Below are 13,303 nucleotides of genomic sequence, written 5' to 3'. Positions count from 1 at the left end.
TTTGGAGTGAGCAAAATAAAAAGATACACAAAATGGCTTATGGTTTCATCAAGCTAGGACTGCAATGGAAATGTAGATCCGAAAACAACATTTGGAGACACACTACAAGAGGACAAATGCAAAGGATCATCTGATAAGGAAAAATGTCTTGACTGACTGCTGAACATGCTTTAGGACCACGGCATATCATGAGCCACCACATTAGGCATGGAATGTTATATGTCAACTGACATGCAAGCCAACAAACAGGAGACCCCCGTGGGCTGGTTAAAATTTGTACGAGACACATACTCTCCCAACCCTCCACATTTCTTCCATGGGGCAAATGGGCAACTTACCATTGATTGGCACTTTTAAGAAGATACATATCAGGAGAAAAAAAGAGGAGGAGAAAAAGGAAACAGGGCATAAGCAACAGTACTACATTAATAATTACAGGTAATTTTATGTTTGTAATTTAGTCTTTACAGAATGATTTCCTAAGTGAGTTAGATTCTGATCTCAGTTTCACAGTATAAATTAGATTTACTGAAACCAAGGTATCTTACTGTGAGTCAATTCACACATATGGAACTGAGATCAAAACCTACACTTTGCAGTGAACAGATAGATGTGCATTCTACCTAAGGAAGCAATATGACTTTCTTCCTGTTTAGACGGAATTCTAAAAAATTTTTCAGACTTGACAAAGAAAAAAATCCAACCCAAATTCTACGGTCCAAGTATCATCATAAATATTTTATCTCTTTACCCAAATAATAATTTTTTATAGATAATAATATCTATATACCCAAATAATTATAAATCTAAATAATTAGAGTTTTTGAATTTTAATGTGAATTTAAATGTGGTGCTTTGACTTATCCAAGCTACTCCTCACTGACTACAGACTAAATAAATATACTAAATCTGTAAAATGTTCATAAAATATGGTATTAGAATAATATGTCCACATTTGTAAGTTAGATATATTACAGTAGAAAGTTCCACAAATAATCTCTATGAAATCTGTATGTACCAGATTCTCACGTACAACCCAAAAATACTAACACACCTTGTTAAAGGTGAGATTCTGGTCTTGGTTATACAACTGAAAATTGATGTTAAAGCCAGAAACCTCAACGAATTGTATTTCAAGAATGATCTGAAGTTTTCTTAATTCCCACTAAGACACATGAAATCTGGTCCTCACTAAGCATACAGTCAATATGAATTGAGCATTTACAGCTAAACCAAAAATAGCAGAAAAAAATTTATGGGTATGAGTATGGGCATTTCACTCCCTTTTCTGCCAGCCTGCTAACCAGATCTAACACAGAGGAAAGGGATTTACCTTTTAGTAATAAAATTTTACAACATACTTCTAATGTGATATAAAATTGTACTGCAAAGCACCTCAGGATGCATGGCATGAAGCGTGGTATACAAGTGTAGATACAAGTATGTTGCTGCTGAAATGGCACCTGAAAACTACAAGGTGGCTAAGACACAAAAGACAAAAAAAGTGTAGAAAGTTGATCATGATTTTTTGGATTGCTTATTTGAATTTTAGAAACAAGTTAGAAAACTCGAGGATTGATTTTTTTTTTTTTTTTTGCAAACTAGGGAAATTTTTTATAACCTTTTGTTAGTAACTAAGATGAAGGCAAAGTTATCAGATAGCAGGGTCTTGTACTATGAAAGCAGCACTAATACTTATTAATCTCTTTCCTGTGAGCTCTCTACTTTTAGAGTAATTTTCCTCCTTCCATTTCTTTATCTGTTATAGTTTCATTAATACTTTTTTTTTCTATATTTTCTCTATTTGGGAGTTATCTTTTAAGTTGTTTTAAATAAAGTTCTTTCAACTCTTGATCTATATGGTACATATATTTTTACTCTGCCTCTGAGAACTGCAGGGTGAGCTTTTCAGGCTATGAGGTTTATGAAGGGTGAGTTTCTTCAGATGCAGTATTCATATGAAATGGAAAGTTTATTCAGCTTAAATACTCCTACAGCTGCAGCTGTCCTACTCTCCACTTACTGCCATAGAGCTGTACAACATGTGTTAAATAATATACTTATTTACTAGTTAGATGAACTCCCAACATGGAAAATATCTGGAAACGCAGCCCATTATCCTTTCTGGGCTGAGACTCATTTCATTCTCCAATTTCAGAAACATGCACATCACTGATACTAGACAAGCATGATCTACAGTCATGCTCAGACACTATAAACCTGGTCACTGTTATGCAAAGTTGTTCGGTGTGTGTTTTTGTTTTCTTTTTTGTTTTGTTTGTTTGTTTAATTTCAGGCTTTTGCTTACGTTATTAGGCCAATAATGAAAGTTTTCCTTAAAATAGAAGAAAATTTCTTCATCTGAAACTAAGTAGTCAGACTGTTGCCTTTTGCATCATTTAAAGAGCTTGCCACTAATTACCAGTTCCTAATTCACGTAAATAGTCCAAACATCCTGTTGTACATAAATTTGGAAACAGTAAGTGTGTTGTGGCTTTTCTAGAAGATTTTGAAAACTGAACTCAGCCATTCACCACACGTGTAGCCTTCCCAAGAGGTCACAGTGAAAAGTTCATTTAGTTCTAACTCCAGGCTCAACTCTGCAGTCTAACACAACTTCTTTGGACATTGGACGACAGCAAGAGCACATATTAGTTGCAATTAAAACCCAGCATACTTTATTTATAGCTATATTCCCCTACCAACTCAAGCATAGCTAATCTGATTTACCTCAGATAAAACATTATTCCTATACAGACAGTCATAAACATATATTGGCAGACAGATCTGATCTGAATGGAGTACTATTCATAACATGGTGCAGTATTTTTAATACGCAAAGTTACAAAAATATTTCTTTTAAGCAGTGAAATAACTGGAAGATTTTCTAAGATGAGTAAGCACAGGTTTGCTGTAGTAGATCATAAAATACATATCTAGCTCATTAAAGATTTTATAGACTTAGTAAAATCAGAGAATTTATTTTTCCCAGTGTGTGTTTGCCTGATACCTGAATTACTTGCTTAGAGATTATTTCTTGTGGGGAAAAAAAACCCTACCGTAATTTCACCATCATTATTACATAGAAAAAGATCACAAAAACAATCAGAGAAACCATTAACTAAAACTTAATAATACAGATAGGAAATCTCAAAGTTTTTCTCCTGATAACAGTACTTTTCTCCTTGCCCACCCACAAGGTCAGAAAGAACATCTACTGGATGAAGCGTTGAATGAATGCTAAAGCACACAAAAAAATCTAACATCTCAGGCAGTTAAAAGGCACTGCAAATTTCATTTGCATGCAGATTATTACATTGTTACAGTCACTACCATTACCTTCTTCCAGATTTACATAATGTATAAAACCAGCAAAGTTCCTTCTCAAAGTTATCACAGTGAAATGCACTGCACAAGATCACCTTCCTAAACTTCTGCCTCTTATATGCTTCACTCTACTTTTACATAATCCTGTTTAACTTACAGTTTAAAGGCAAGAATCTGCTAAGAAGTCTTATGTTTTTTACAGTGATTTAAGAAAAAGGAGTATATTTGTTGTGAAATTCTAAATTGAAAAATGAGGAAATAGGTTTAACATTGGAGTTTGAATTCTTGTTTCAGTGCAATGTTATATTTTGACTTATTATTATAAAAAATGCCCGTTTAGTAAGTTAGCATGGGAAGGAGGTGTAAATGAATACAAGCCACAAAGCAGTTAGAGTTAAGCACTGAAAATGCAATAGTGCTTCATGCTTATTATTTATCACTGTGCAGAAACCTTTCTCATTTTGACATTGGACAATGTCAGATTTTCCTAAATTCCCAGAGGAAATGCTTTACACTTTGACTGTATGTTTTTAACCTACAGTTCTTCTGTTTTATTTCATTCCTGTGACACCTAATGTATAATAAAGTATATACTTTAAGTGTCATGTTATCATTTTGCTGTTCAAAATACCATCTCCCCTCTAAAACTTCACTTTGACAAGCACATCAGGAACTCTGCAGTATTGTGAAATGACATGATAGCTGGTAGATGGCCAAAACTGTATTTTAGCTGAATTTCTGTATCCTGAATAGTCTAATTAGGAAAAAAACATTATTTTTAAGAAGTGACATCTTCAGTCCTGAGATAAAACAGAAAAAAAATGAGGGAAACTATTTGAATTGCTGCAATAATCAAATTCTTTTGTGTCACTCCAAATACATGCATAAACATTTCCTTGCAAATCCACTTGTTAAAATTCTCTCTTTTTTCCCAACTTGCACTATGACAGTAGTAATCAAGCCTGATAACTGTCCTTAGCACCTCAGTGTAGCCAAGTCTACCACCCCTTCCCTTAGCTTAAAACTCCAGCATTTTGCATACTATTCTCAGTACCCCGAGAACTGCAACCTCTGAAATTACTTCAGCAATAAACTTTGATAAAGGGAAATGTTCTCACCTAAAATTGCAGTTGGCACAAATGGATCTGTCATACATCATAAGCAGGTCAATGCAGAAAAGGTAAAAAGAGAGAGAACAGTAAATGATTGATACATGTTCCCGAGTTTTCTTTCAGAAAGCTACTGTAAGCAACCAGTATGCTGCTTATATATGTATTAAGATGGCAAGAAGTATAGTAACATTAATATGTACACTTTTGTTATGCAAGGGTCTAAGAAAAAAATCGGTTACCTGGATAGTAAGAATTAGGCACTGTTGTGCTCAATGTGTTAGTTTTCATTGTAAATGAAGATGGTGAAGATACAGCTGCAAAGAGAAACAAAGCTGGTTAGAGACAGCAAAGTGATATGCAGCTATTTAAGCTGAGTGATCCAGCATATGTGATTGACTTGGCTTAGAGTTCATCCTGTTGGGTTACTTGCACTGGAATCAGGATAGATATAGGGAAAACCAGGCATGCCTAGTGAATGAAATCACTTATCAAATTTGACTGGTTCTCTAAAAAGAAACGTCATCGGAGAACTCATTTTGATCGGTGATGGCAAATATAATTCTTAAATCACAAGATTAGACTGAATACTGATGCTTGAAAAAAGACATCACAATGACAACACGTGTTTTTGACAGAAGCTGATCTTTAGGAAGTTTTCTTAATAATACTGTAAATACTGTATGCAAATATTCTACTAAGGTTTATTCTTACCTCTCCTTTTTTTAATGTGATTTGTTCAGCCAGGTGGATAATGCAAACAGAGATATTAACAGACAGTGAATATTACCCTTTGTTTAAGACTGGTTTTCAGGGAATGACACACAGACTCATTGGTATTTAATCATTTAGCCATTTGTAAAGCCAGTGGGAAAACCCTATGGATCAAATCAGTTTGTCCCCTGGCATACAAAGATCAGGGTCAAAGACTGAGGTCAAGGCTGCAGAAGATAATAAAACTTGCTCGATAGAGAATGCAGGTAGAATAATGAAGTTTCATAGGAAGTAGGAATGTTCTAAATCTCTTGACTACAATGCCTTACACAAATACTATTCCTAAACACTATCAGACTGCTTATTCTGGTGACCATGTTTCTTATGGAAAGTCTAATTAGAGGTTTTAGCCTTCCAGTGGTATAAAAAACTTGTTATGCCAGTGATTGCAAACAGGTTTGAGGTGATTTGCATAAAGAGAATTGACTCTTAGGAACTCATTGCAGCTTCTTTTGTAGTTATGACCATTCAGTAACACCACTGGAAAACTAAATCATGATGATGGAAGGTGAAGTCAAACCTCTTCATCTTTTCACAGGAGTGAGCAATCTCATTAACTGTAAGAGTATATTCTCACTAGAAAGGCAAGTCTAATTTGAAAGACCTATTCAAATCTATTTCAAAAGTAACTCAAATGCAAACTAACATTGCAAACTGTGAGCCTAACACTGCTGAGAAAAGTCTCACTGCGTAAACCTCACAGAGTGTTTGTATAATTGAGTTTGTTAAAGAAATTCTCAAGCATATTGTTGAAGAGTGGGAGTTGGACCTTGCAGACTGCTAGTACTCGAAACAAAATTTAATCTTTGACAAATTTTGAAGATGTTAAAAACCACTGGCAAAAAAACCTGAGGCTCCTTAAGGACTACAGAATTAAGAAACTTTTTGAACACAGTCATTCTTTTTAACAGTTATAAAAAACTGCTGTTTGTTTTGGTCTTTGCTTAGTGCTAACCCTCTGATAGGAGTGAAACCTTGACTAAAATTCTAATGCAGGAAATTTTATATCACAAATTTTATTTATTTTGGGATGGATACAAGAAGACCCATGACATAGAATCTCTTATGAAATTGCAGAACAGATAATTACACTGAGTTTTTCCTTTGCACAAGCAAAAGAAAGAGCATCATCTAAAACTGGAAATAATGAGACAATCAGATCATCATTATTAGGTTATGACACTGAAAAATAAATTTATCTTAGAAAAAAAGAAGTGAGCAGGGGAAGCATTTGAAGGACTTGGGACAGCATGAGGAATACAAAATTTTTAACATAATAGAGATTGGAGAAAGGTAGAACTACTGTTTCAGTGATGTCATTGCCCTTCTGCAGAGGAAAAGGATGGACAGAAAAAAGCTCAATTATCCTTATTATTTTTAAAGAAGTCTATTCTTGATGTCTGACTGTCTTACTCATTTGAATAGACACTATAATGCGCTGCACAGTGGGAAACTCTGCATCCCATGGATTTTCCATGACTGAGTAATGAGGAATATTTTAAAAACCATTTGCACCTTTCTTCCACCTTCAAAAAGAAAGAGAAGAAAAGAAAAAAACTTACATCTCCCATTTAGATTGTGCGTGTCCATGAAAGAGAAAGCTTCGTCACAGTTGGTGCCTTGCTCATTGTAGCTTTTATCCATTGAATTCACCATCACTGTCATTTCCTGCCGTGTACTACTCAGTGTCTCTTTCCGCTTTTTAGCCAATTTTCTTAAGAAATGAATGATGAGAAAAAAAAAAAGAAAAAAACCACAACTCTCAGTAAGCAGACACAGTCTTCATGTTATTTATATCGGTACTGTAGTTTGTAACCACACTATTAAGTAATATTTACATTTATTTCAGCATTTCTGAAACCTTAAATTTTACTCTCATGCCTTTCAATCTGATAATCAAGGGATAGTTGCCAGTGCTCTGAATTAATGGTCAACACTTCAATCCTTGGGGACCACCACTGAATTAAAGGGGACTACTTGAATATGAAGGTGATGTGAGCTCCTGTATTAGAGGCTGGACCAGTTTAAACATGTAAATAAAAATGACAGGAGAGAAGATTTCACTGGAACTGACAAATCACTAACAATATTCACTTCACATGCATAGAACTGTCTGGAGCTCTTTCCTTGAGACACCATATAACACAGCTGTCTGTTATTTACATAACACTGTATAGTACATATTTAAACACTTAATTCACATTGCACACTCAAGTGACATTTTGAATTGACTTGCATTCCTACAGACTATTTTCTATCACTCTTGATTTCAGGAGAATTAGTCATGTGAATTAGTCGCTTCTCAGCAGGAGTAACCTATCAGAGACAAAATCCGATACTGGAGTATCACAAATTGCTTTGGATGCATTAACCTCTTTTTTTTTTTTTCCCCCAGATCTGTCTGTTTCAGTCTAAACTATTAAAGTCTCATTGTCTCCCCCTGAGTTATGCTGAGCTACATCACAAAATAACATGTTTGAAACTCTTGGTTTTTCCTTCAAGCTCTGTGAGACATCTGTGATCCTGATGACAGTGGATCCCATGACCATTTGGTTTATTTCCCTGGCCTTCAACTTCGTCTTAGACCATGCCTTTCTGTAAGTTCTTGCCTACAGCATTCATTTTAATTGTTCAGATTCCTCCTGTACAGTATTTTCAAGGTACGGGTTTTAGAGAAATAACAGCTCCACAGACTTTGAACTTGTCCTGTCTGTTAATTCAATGACTTTTCCTCGTGGAAAACATAATGAGCCATCTCATACTCATCTGCCAGAAACATATTTTACATATCTTCAACCAGAAATTACAGGAGCTTATTATCTCATCTAGGTTTTCTTCCTCTTCTAGAGGCCAACCGCATCAAGCGGTTAATAATAATCATAATCAACTTGTGCCACCTTTCAAAACCTTTCTCTTCGTTAACTCATTCATCATGAAGAGATGACTCCCACCACAGACCAAAATTTTATACCAACCTCCTCTAGATTTTCAAACAAGCACATTCGTCTCCACTCATGCTGCACAGGAGGGGCTTATTGTAACCCTCCCTACTCATATCTCCTTATTTTGCTTCAAATCACTGCCTGAAGATACATTTTGTAAAGTCCTGATATTGCTGCTCACTATGCTGAGCAGGACTGCCTCTGAGTCTCCTCATCTATCTACCTGTTGTCTCTATCCTACACCTACATAACAAGCCATTTGGGTAGGAGTTGTGGTTGTGTTCTCTATCAAAGTAGTACCAAGCTCAGCAGTATCTTAGTCCATGACTACAGCTCAAAATGCCTTTGCAACTAAAGTCTTGCAAAACAAGTAGGAATAGTAAGTGCAGGCACGGTATTGAGTCGCTGCACACGCAAGTACTGAGGGTCACATTTGCCCCTCAATAAGGTGCTAGATTGCCACCCCATTCATGAGGCCATGTCCCCATAACTGGGAGAGAATGAAGTACTCTGCCTTAAAAACCGGCTACAGTATCTGCAGCAACGAGTAGTGTTATGCCTTGGCTCATCCCATCTCAGGAGTCACCTGCATTTGCTTGAGCCACAAAGAACACACTCTAGACTGAAAATGAGGCTGAGGAGGAATGTGCTTATGGTCAGCTGGATGGCAGTCACTTGTGGGTCTCTGTACTATGCTATAACTATACACTTAGATGTGCAACAAAACATCATCTGTAAATGCTCATTATTGTGGACTTCCAAAATCACTAATGGTAATACAGTCCAGGTAAGCAAGAGGGGAAGATAAACAGTACCAAGTCCTGCAGATGAAGTTTAACTCCTGATTTTGAAATACCACTGCTGGACACCAAATATAACTCAGTTTATAAACTAAGTTTTGTTTCTAAATTTTGATTTAATTTTGATTTAATGAGATTAAAAGGAGGAACTTGTTAAGTCCCAGTCTGAACAACACCACTTGACTTAGCAGACTTGATAAAAAACCTGGTTCTTTACTACTTCATGGTGCATAAACGCAGAAGGGAGCATTAGATAATGGTCTGAACTCTTTCATATCAGTGACAGTTAAATTAAGTAAAACAAAACTCTTAGATCTTTGCATCCCTCAATTTCCCTCCTCTTTCATATCTAATTGTAATGAATGAGTCATATACTATTCAGTGTGGAATCTGAGACATATCATCTGAGTACACGAATTACTTAATCGAAGTCCTTTGTAAGGACAGGCTTATCAAAATGATAACACGATTAGATGGCAGTGAACTAAGTCATGCATGGCTTCCCTTTCAATCCTCTTTAGCCTTAAGCTGAATATACATACATCTACTCCCAACACCTGCCAACAACTGGGCAATTCCCAGCTTATCTGGGCTGTGAAACCAGAACCTGAGCAGTGACAATGATGGCATCCACAGTGTGATCACTGAAACTTCACCTGTAAGTCACGTTATCATGCTTATTTTATTTCATGGCTCTGCAGACCTGAGGAAAGTACTTCAGGACAATCCAGCCCTACATCAATGCTTCAGGAAGGCATGCAGAAGGAGCTTCTCTTCATGAGCCTTCCCTTTCTTCAGGCTGGAAGTAACAGGTTCTTTTTAACCAACTGCCAACCCAATTAGCGACCTAAACCCTGCATAGGCACTAAAGCCAGGAAACTGCATATACAGTGGCCTTCCCTTGCCCTTCAGCGGACCTGTGACTACGATCTCTATTCACAAAACCTTTAATCACTGTTAATCTTGCTAGCTCAGCACTTTATCCAAGAACTTTTGCATCTGAATACTGGTGAACAGATGAAGAAACGTTATTAGGAGAATCACCCTGAGCAGAAGTACGTTGATGCCAATCCATATCTGAAAATACACAATGTGGTAAAATACATGATACCAGAAACTAAGTGGGATTACAAAAAAGCCCAGTCCCAGTAGAGTGCACATCTTGATCATCTGCTATTACAAGGAACGTCCTTTGTTTTACAGTAAAAATTGTATCCTTCACAAGGAAAGCCAGAATTCTTGCTTATTGCACCAAATTTTATAAAAACCAGCTAATTTTCTTAAAGAAATTACACTAACATTTTCTTGTTTCCATAATTTTTGGTTTTGGCCCCATAATTATGCTATAATAATTTTTTTTTTTTATGATAGTAACGACTGTACAGTACTTTTTAATATGAATCTAATTCTGGAAACAGGTCTTGTGGGAAAAGTTCAAATCTGAAACAACTGTTAAAGGAAGAGAGTGATACCAGCCAGACTTCTGTACTGTGAACAAAAACACCCACTGGACTTAGTCAAGTAAACTTTAGCTGAATATAACATTTTTTACATCGGCAATTTTCAGATATTGCTGAAAGTGTTGCAGTCTTGCAGTCTCTGCAACTCATCCATTCCTTGGATCTCTCAATCCCCAGGAGGCTCTAGTTATACAAGATTTAAGACACTTGTAAAACCAAGGTGCCTTACATCACTATCACCATTCATGCACTTAGATTTGAAGTAAATTTTGGGGGAAAAAAAGGTTTAAATATTTGATCATCTTCACTCACGGAAAGGATGATCAAAGGCTACTCTCTGATGTTTCCTCCTTCTTAAAGGAAAAGAGATCTACAAACAAAGGAAAAAAATAAAACAGATGGAAGCTCCCAGATGACTACCTAGGATGAAATTATTTTGTAGGGAAAGCAAAAATGATTAGCTTATCACACAACTAATGTTACCATCACTATATGAGGAAAGAGAATGTAGTACGTCAGACTCCGAAAAGAGAGCCTGATATTCAGAAAAATCTCAAGACTAGCTAGGAACTGTTGGAATTTTAAGGCACAAGAAAATAGCAAGAAGTCAACCGGTGTAATGGTAAAAATATGGTAAAATGCAGAGCAGACAAACATATAGACTTCTGCTGCAAAATTGTGTGGAATTCAGGGTACAGTTTACTCTGCTCTGTTACAAATATAATTAAAAAAAGCCTAGGAAAATTATAAGCAAAACACTTCATCACAGTCTGTCCCCATTTTATATACCACTATGAAACTCTTGAATGCTGCATCTTCTCCTGTACAGTCCCCTCTAAGTGAAAGGATTACCCTGCAAAACTTTTGCAAGCCTAACTCAGTGCCTTTCTCAAAATCTTCTTTGTGAGTTCTCCCTCAAACCCATCCAACAAATCAACTCCAATAACTGCTAAGTTTCTACTACATTGTCAGCCTCTGTTTGCTTCATTTTCCATCTACTTTCTCTGTCCTGTCTTGACTTAATTAACAGACCCTTTTGGACCTTGCTTGCCTTTTCCCTTTATAAAGCACTGGGCACAAAGAACAAGGCACGATGGAACACTAGTATAGTTAGCAAAAATTAAATTTTTAAAAAAATGGTGACTGAGGTTGATACCTGGAATCAACTGAGACCCTGAAAAAACAATGTGCCTTCCATTTTAATTTAGGAACAGTGAGAAAAGCATATCATTTTGACTCAAACAAAAGCACTCACTTCCTGCTTCCTCATTCCAAACTGAGTAGCACTGTCCTTTCTGTATGCTTCCTTTCCTATGAGGAAGATATTTGCTTAAGACAAAATTCAGTGTTGACAGACATAAAGTCAGGCAGATGGGAAAAATAATCCTAATTATACAGAATCAATATTGCATATAAGTGACTACATAAATAACAGAAGAAAGAAATCTGTTAGTCACTGATTCTCTGAAGACAAAAGTTCAGTGCTATCTACGGTCAAAAAGGCATAAAACTGTCAGAAATGACTAGGTAAGGAATAGAGAACAAAATGGAAAATGTTATTAAGCAACTGTATTAACATACGGAAGTTCCACATTTTGAACACTGCATGCAGTTCTGCCACATGCCTATCCAAAAAAGACTTTCTCAAACTAGAGAAGATATACGGAGAAGTGATGAGAAGATCAAAGGAGCAGAAGTCCTTACATAGATAAAGAGTCCCTAGTTTAAAGAAGAGGCAGTTGAACTGAGAATATGCTAAAAGTATATATAAAAAAAGGAGAAAACAAAGAAATTAAGAAAAAATTACTATTTCTCAACAATGTTAGAACCAGAATCAGAGAGTATAAAGAAATTTTTAAACATAAAAGTAAACACTTTCACAAGACCCAGAAAATGTTCTATTCTGCACTGGTGTAGCCTCACCTTGAGTACTGTGTGCAGTTTAATATACACAATATTAAAAAGATTTTAAGCTATTAAAGAGAGTCCAAAGGAAGGCCATGAGGATGGTGAAGGACCTGGAGGATAAGCCATATAAGAAGTAGCTGATGTCACTTGGTCTGTTCAGCCTGGGGAAGAGGACACTGACAGGAGATTTCATTGAAGTTACAACTTTCTTGTGAAGGTAAGAGGAGGGGCAGGCACTGATCTCTCCACTCTTGTGACCAGTGACAGGATACGAGGGAATGGTCTGAAGTTGTGTCAGGGGAGGTTTAGGTTGGATATCAGGAAAAGGTTTTTCATCCAGAGGATGGCTGGGCACTGGAACAGGCTCCTCAAGGTAGTGGTCACAGCACCAAGCCTGACAGAGTTCAAAAAGCGTTTGGACAACACTCCCAGGCATACGGTGTGATTTTTCAGGTGTCCTATGCAGGGCTAGGAGTTGGACCCAGTGATCCTGATGGGTCCCTTCCAACTCAGCATGTTCTTTGATTATATGAAAATTATGCAACACATCACCACAGAGATATCTAGAGATATCACTCTAGAGATATCAAGGTTAATACTGGTAAAAGAAGAACTGATTAAGGGTTGAGCAGAAGGCAGTGAATGCATTACCTTATCTTTACTCTGTTTATGTGTTCATGTAAAGATTTGTTCCTGGTCACTATCAAAGACATGATGTGGACTTTTATTCCTAAATTTTATGCCATTTTTTATTGTATTTACAATCCCTTCACAGATTTTCCAGGAAACAGGACGCAAATACACTATCTGCTTTTCTAACACTCAGAATTATGCTTTTTTTTTTCATTGTTTAGGCTACCTATAACACCAGCAGTATTAAATAACTCATAAAATAATTACTTTGCCCATCTACTTTGGCTAATTTTGGGGAAGATGCTTTAACCTGAAACAATTTAATGAGCATAACTGATTCAGTGACATTC

General features: G+C 36.3%; 2 protein-coding genes across 12 annotated transcripts in view; both read right to left on the bottom strand.

Annotated features, from left to right (window-relative positions):
• The window catches only part of ARHGAP28 (Rho GTPase activating protein 28), a 723,491-nt gene that overhangs the window by 57,043 nt on the left and 653,145 nt on the right, over positions 1-13,303 (bottom strand). The gene's annotated exons all lie outside the window — the stretch shown is intronic.
• PTPRM (protein tyrosine phosphatase receptor type M) overlaps positions 1-13,303 on the bottom strand; it is a 449,317-nt gene that overhangs the window by 88,460 nt on the left and 347,554 nt on the right. For 4 of the 11 annotated variants that reach the window (XM_050306131.1, XM_050306171.1, XM_050306143.1 and 1 more), the window contains 4 exons: positions 6,773-6,924; positions 4,679-4,753; positions 4,446-4,472; positions 339-350 (listed from right to left, as the gene is read on the bottom strand). In XM_050306131.1, the coding sequence (XP_050162088.1) occupies positions 339-350; positions 4,446-4,472; positions 4,679-4,753; positions 6,773-6,924 (266 nt within the window). The remainder of the gene's footprint in view (positions 1-338; positions 351-4,445; positions 4,473-4,678; positions 4,754-6,772; positions 6,925-13,303) is intronic. The other 7 variants (XM_050306149.1, XM_050306170.1, XM_050306194.1 and 4 more) reach the window with 3 other exon arrangements.

This window comes from Myiozetetes cayanensis, unplaced genomic scaffold (assembly GCF_022539395.1).
Source record: "Myiozetetes cayanensis isolate MyiCay16 unplaced genomic scaffold, myiCay2020 scf1, whole genome shotgun sequence".
NCBI classification, from domain to species: Eukaryota; Metazoa; Chordata; class Aves; order Passeriformes; family Tyrannidae; genus Myiozetetes; species Myiozetetes cayanensis.
This window is presented reverse-complemented; position numbering and strand designations above follow the sequence as displayed.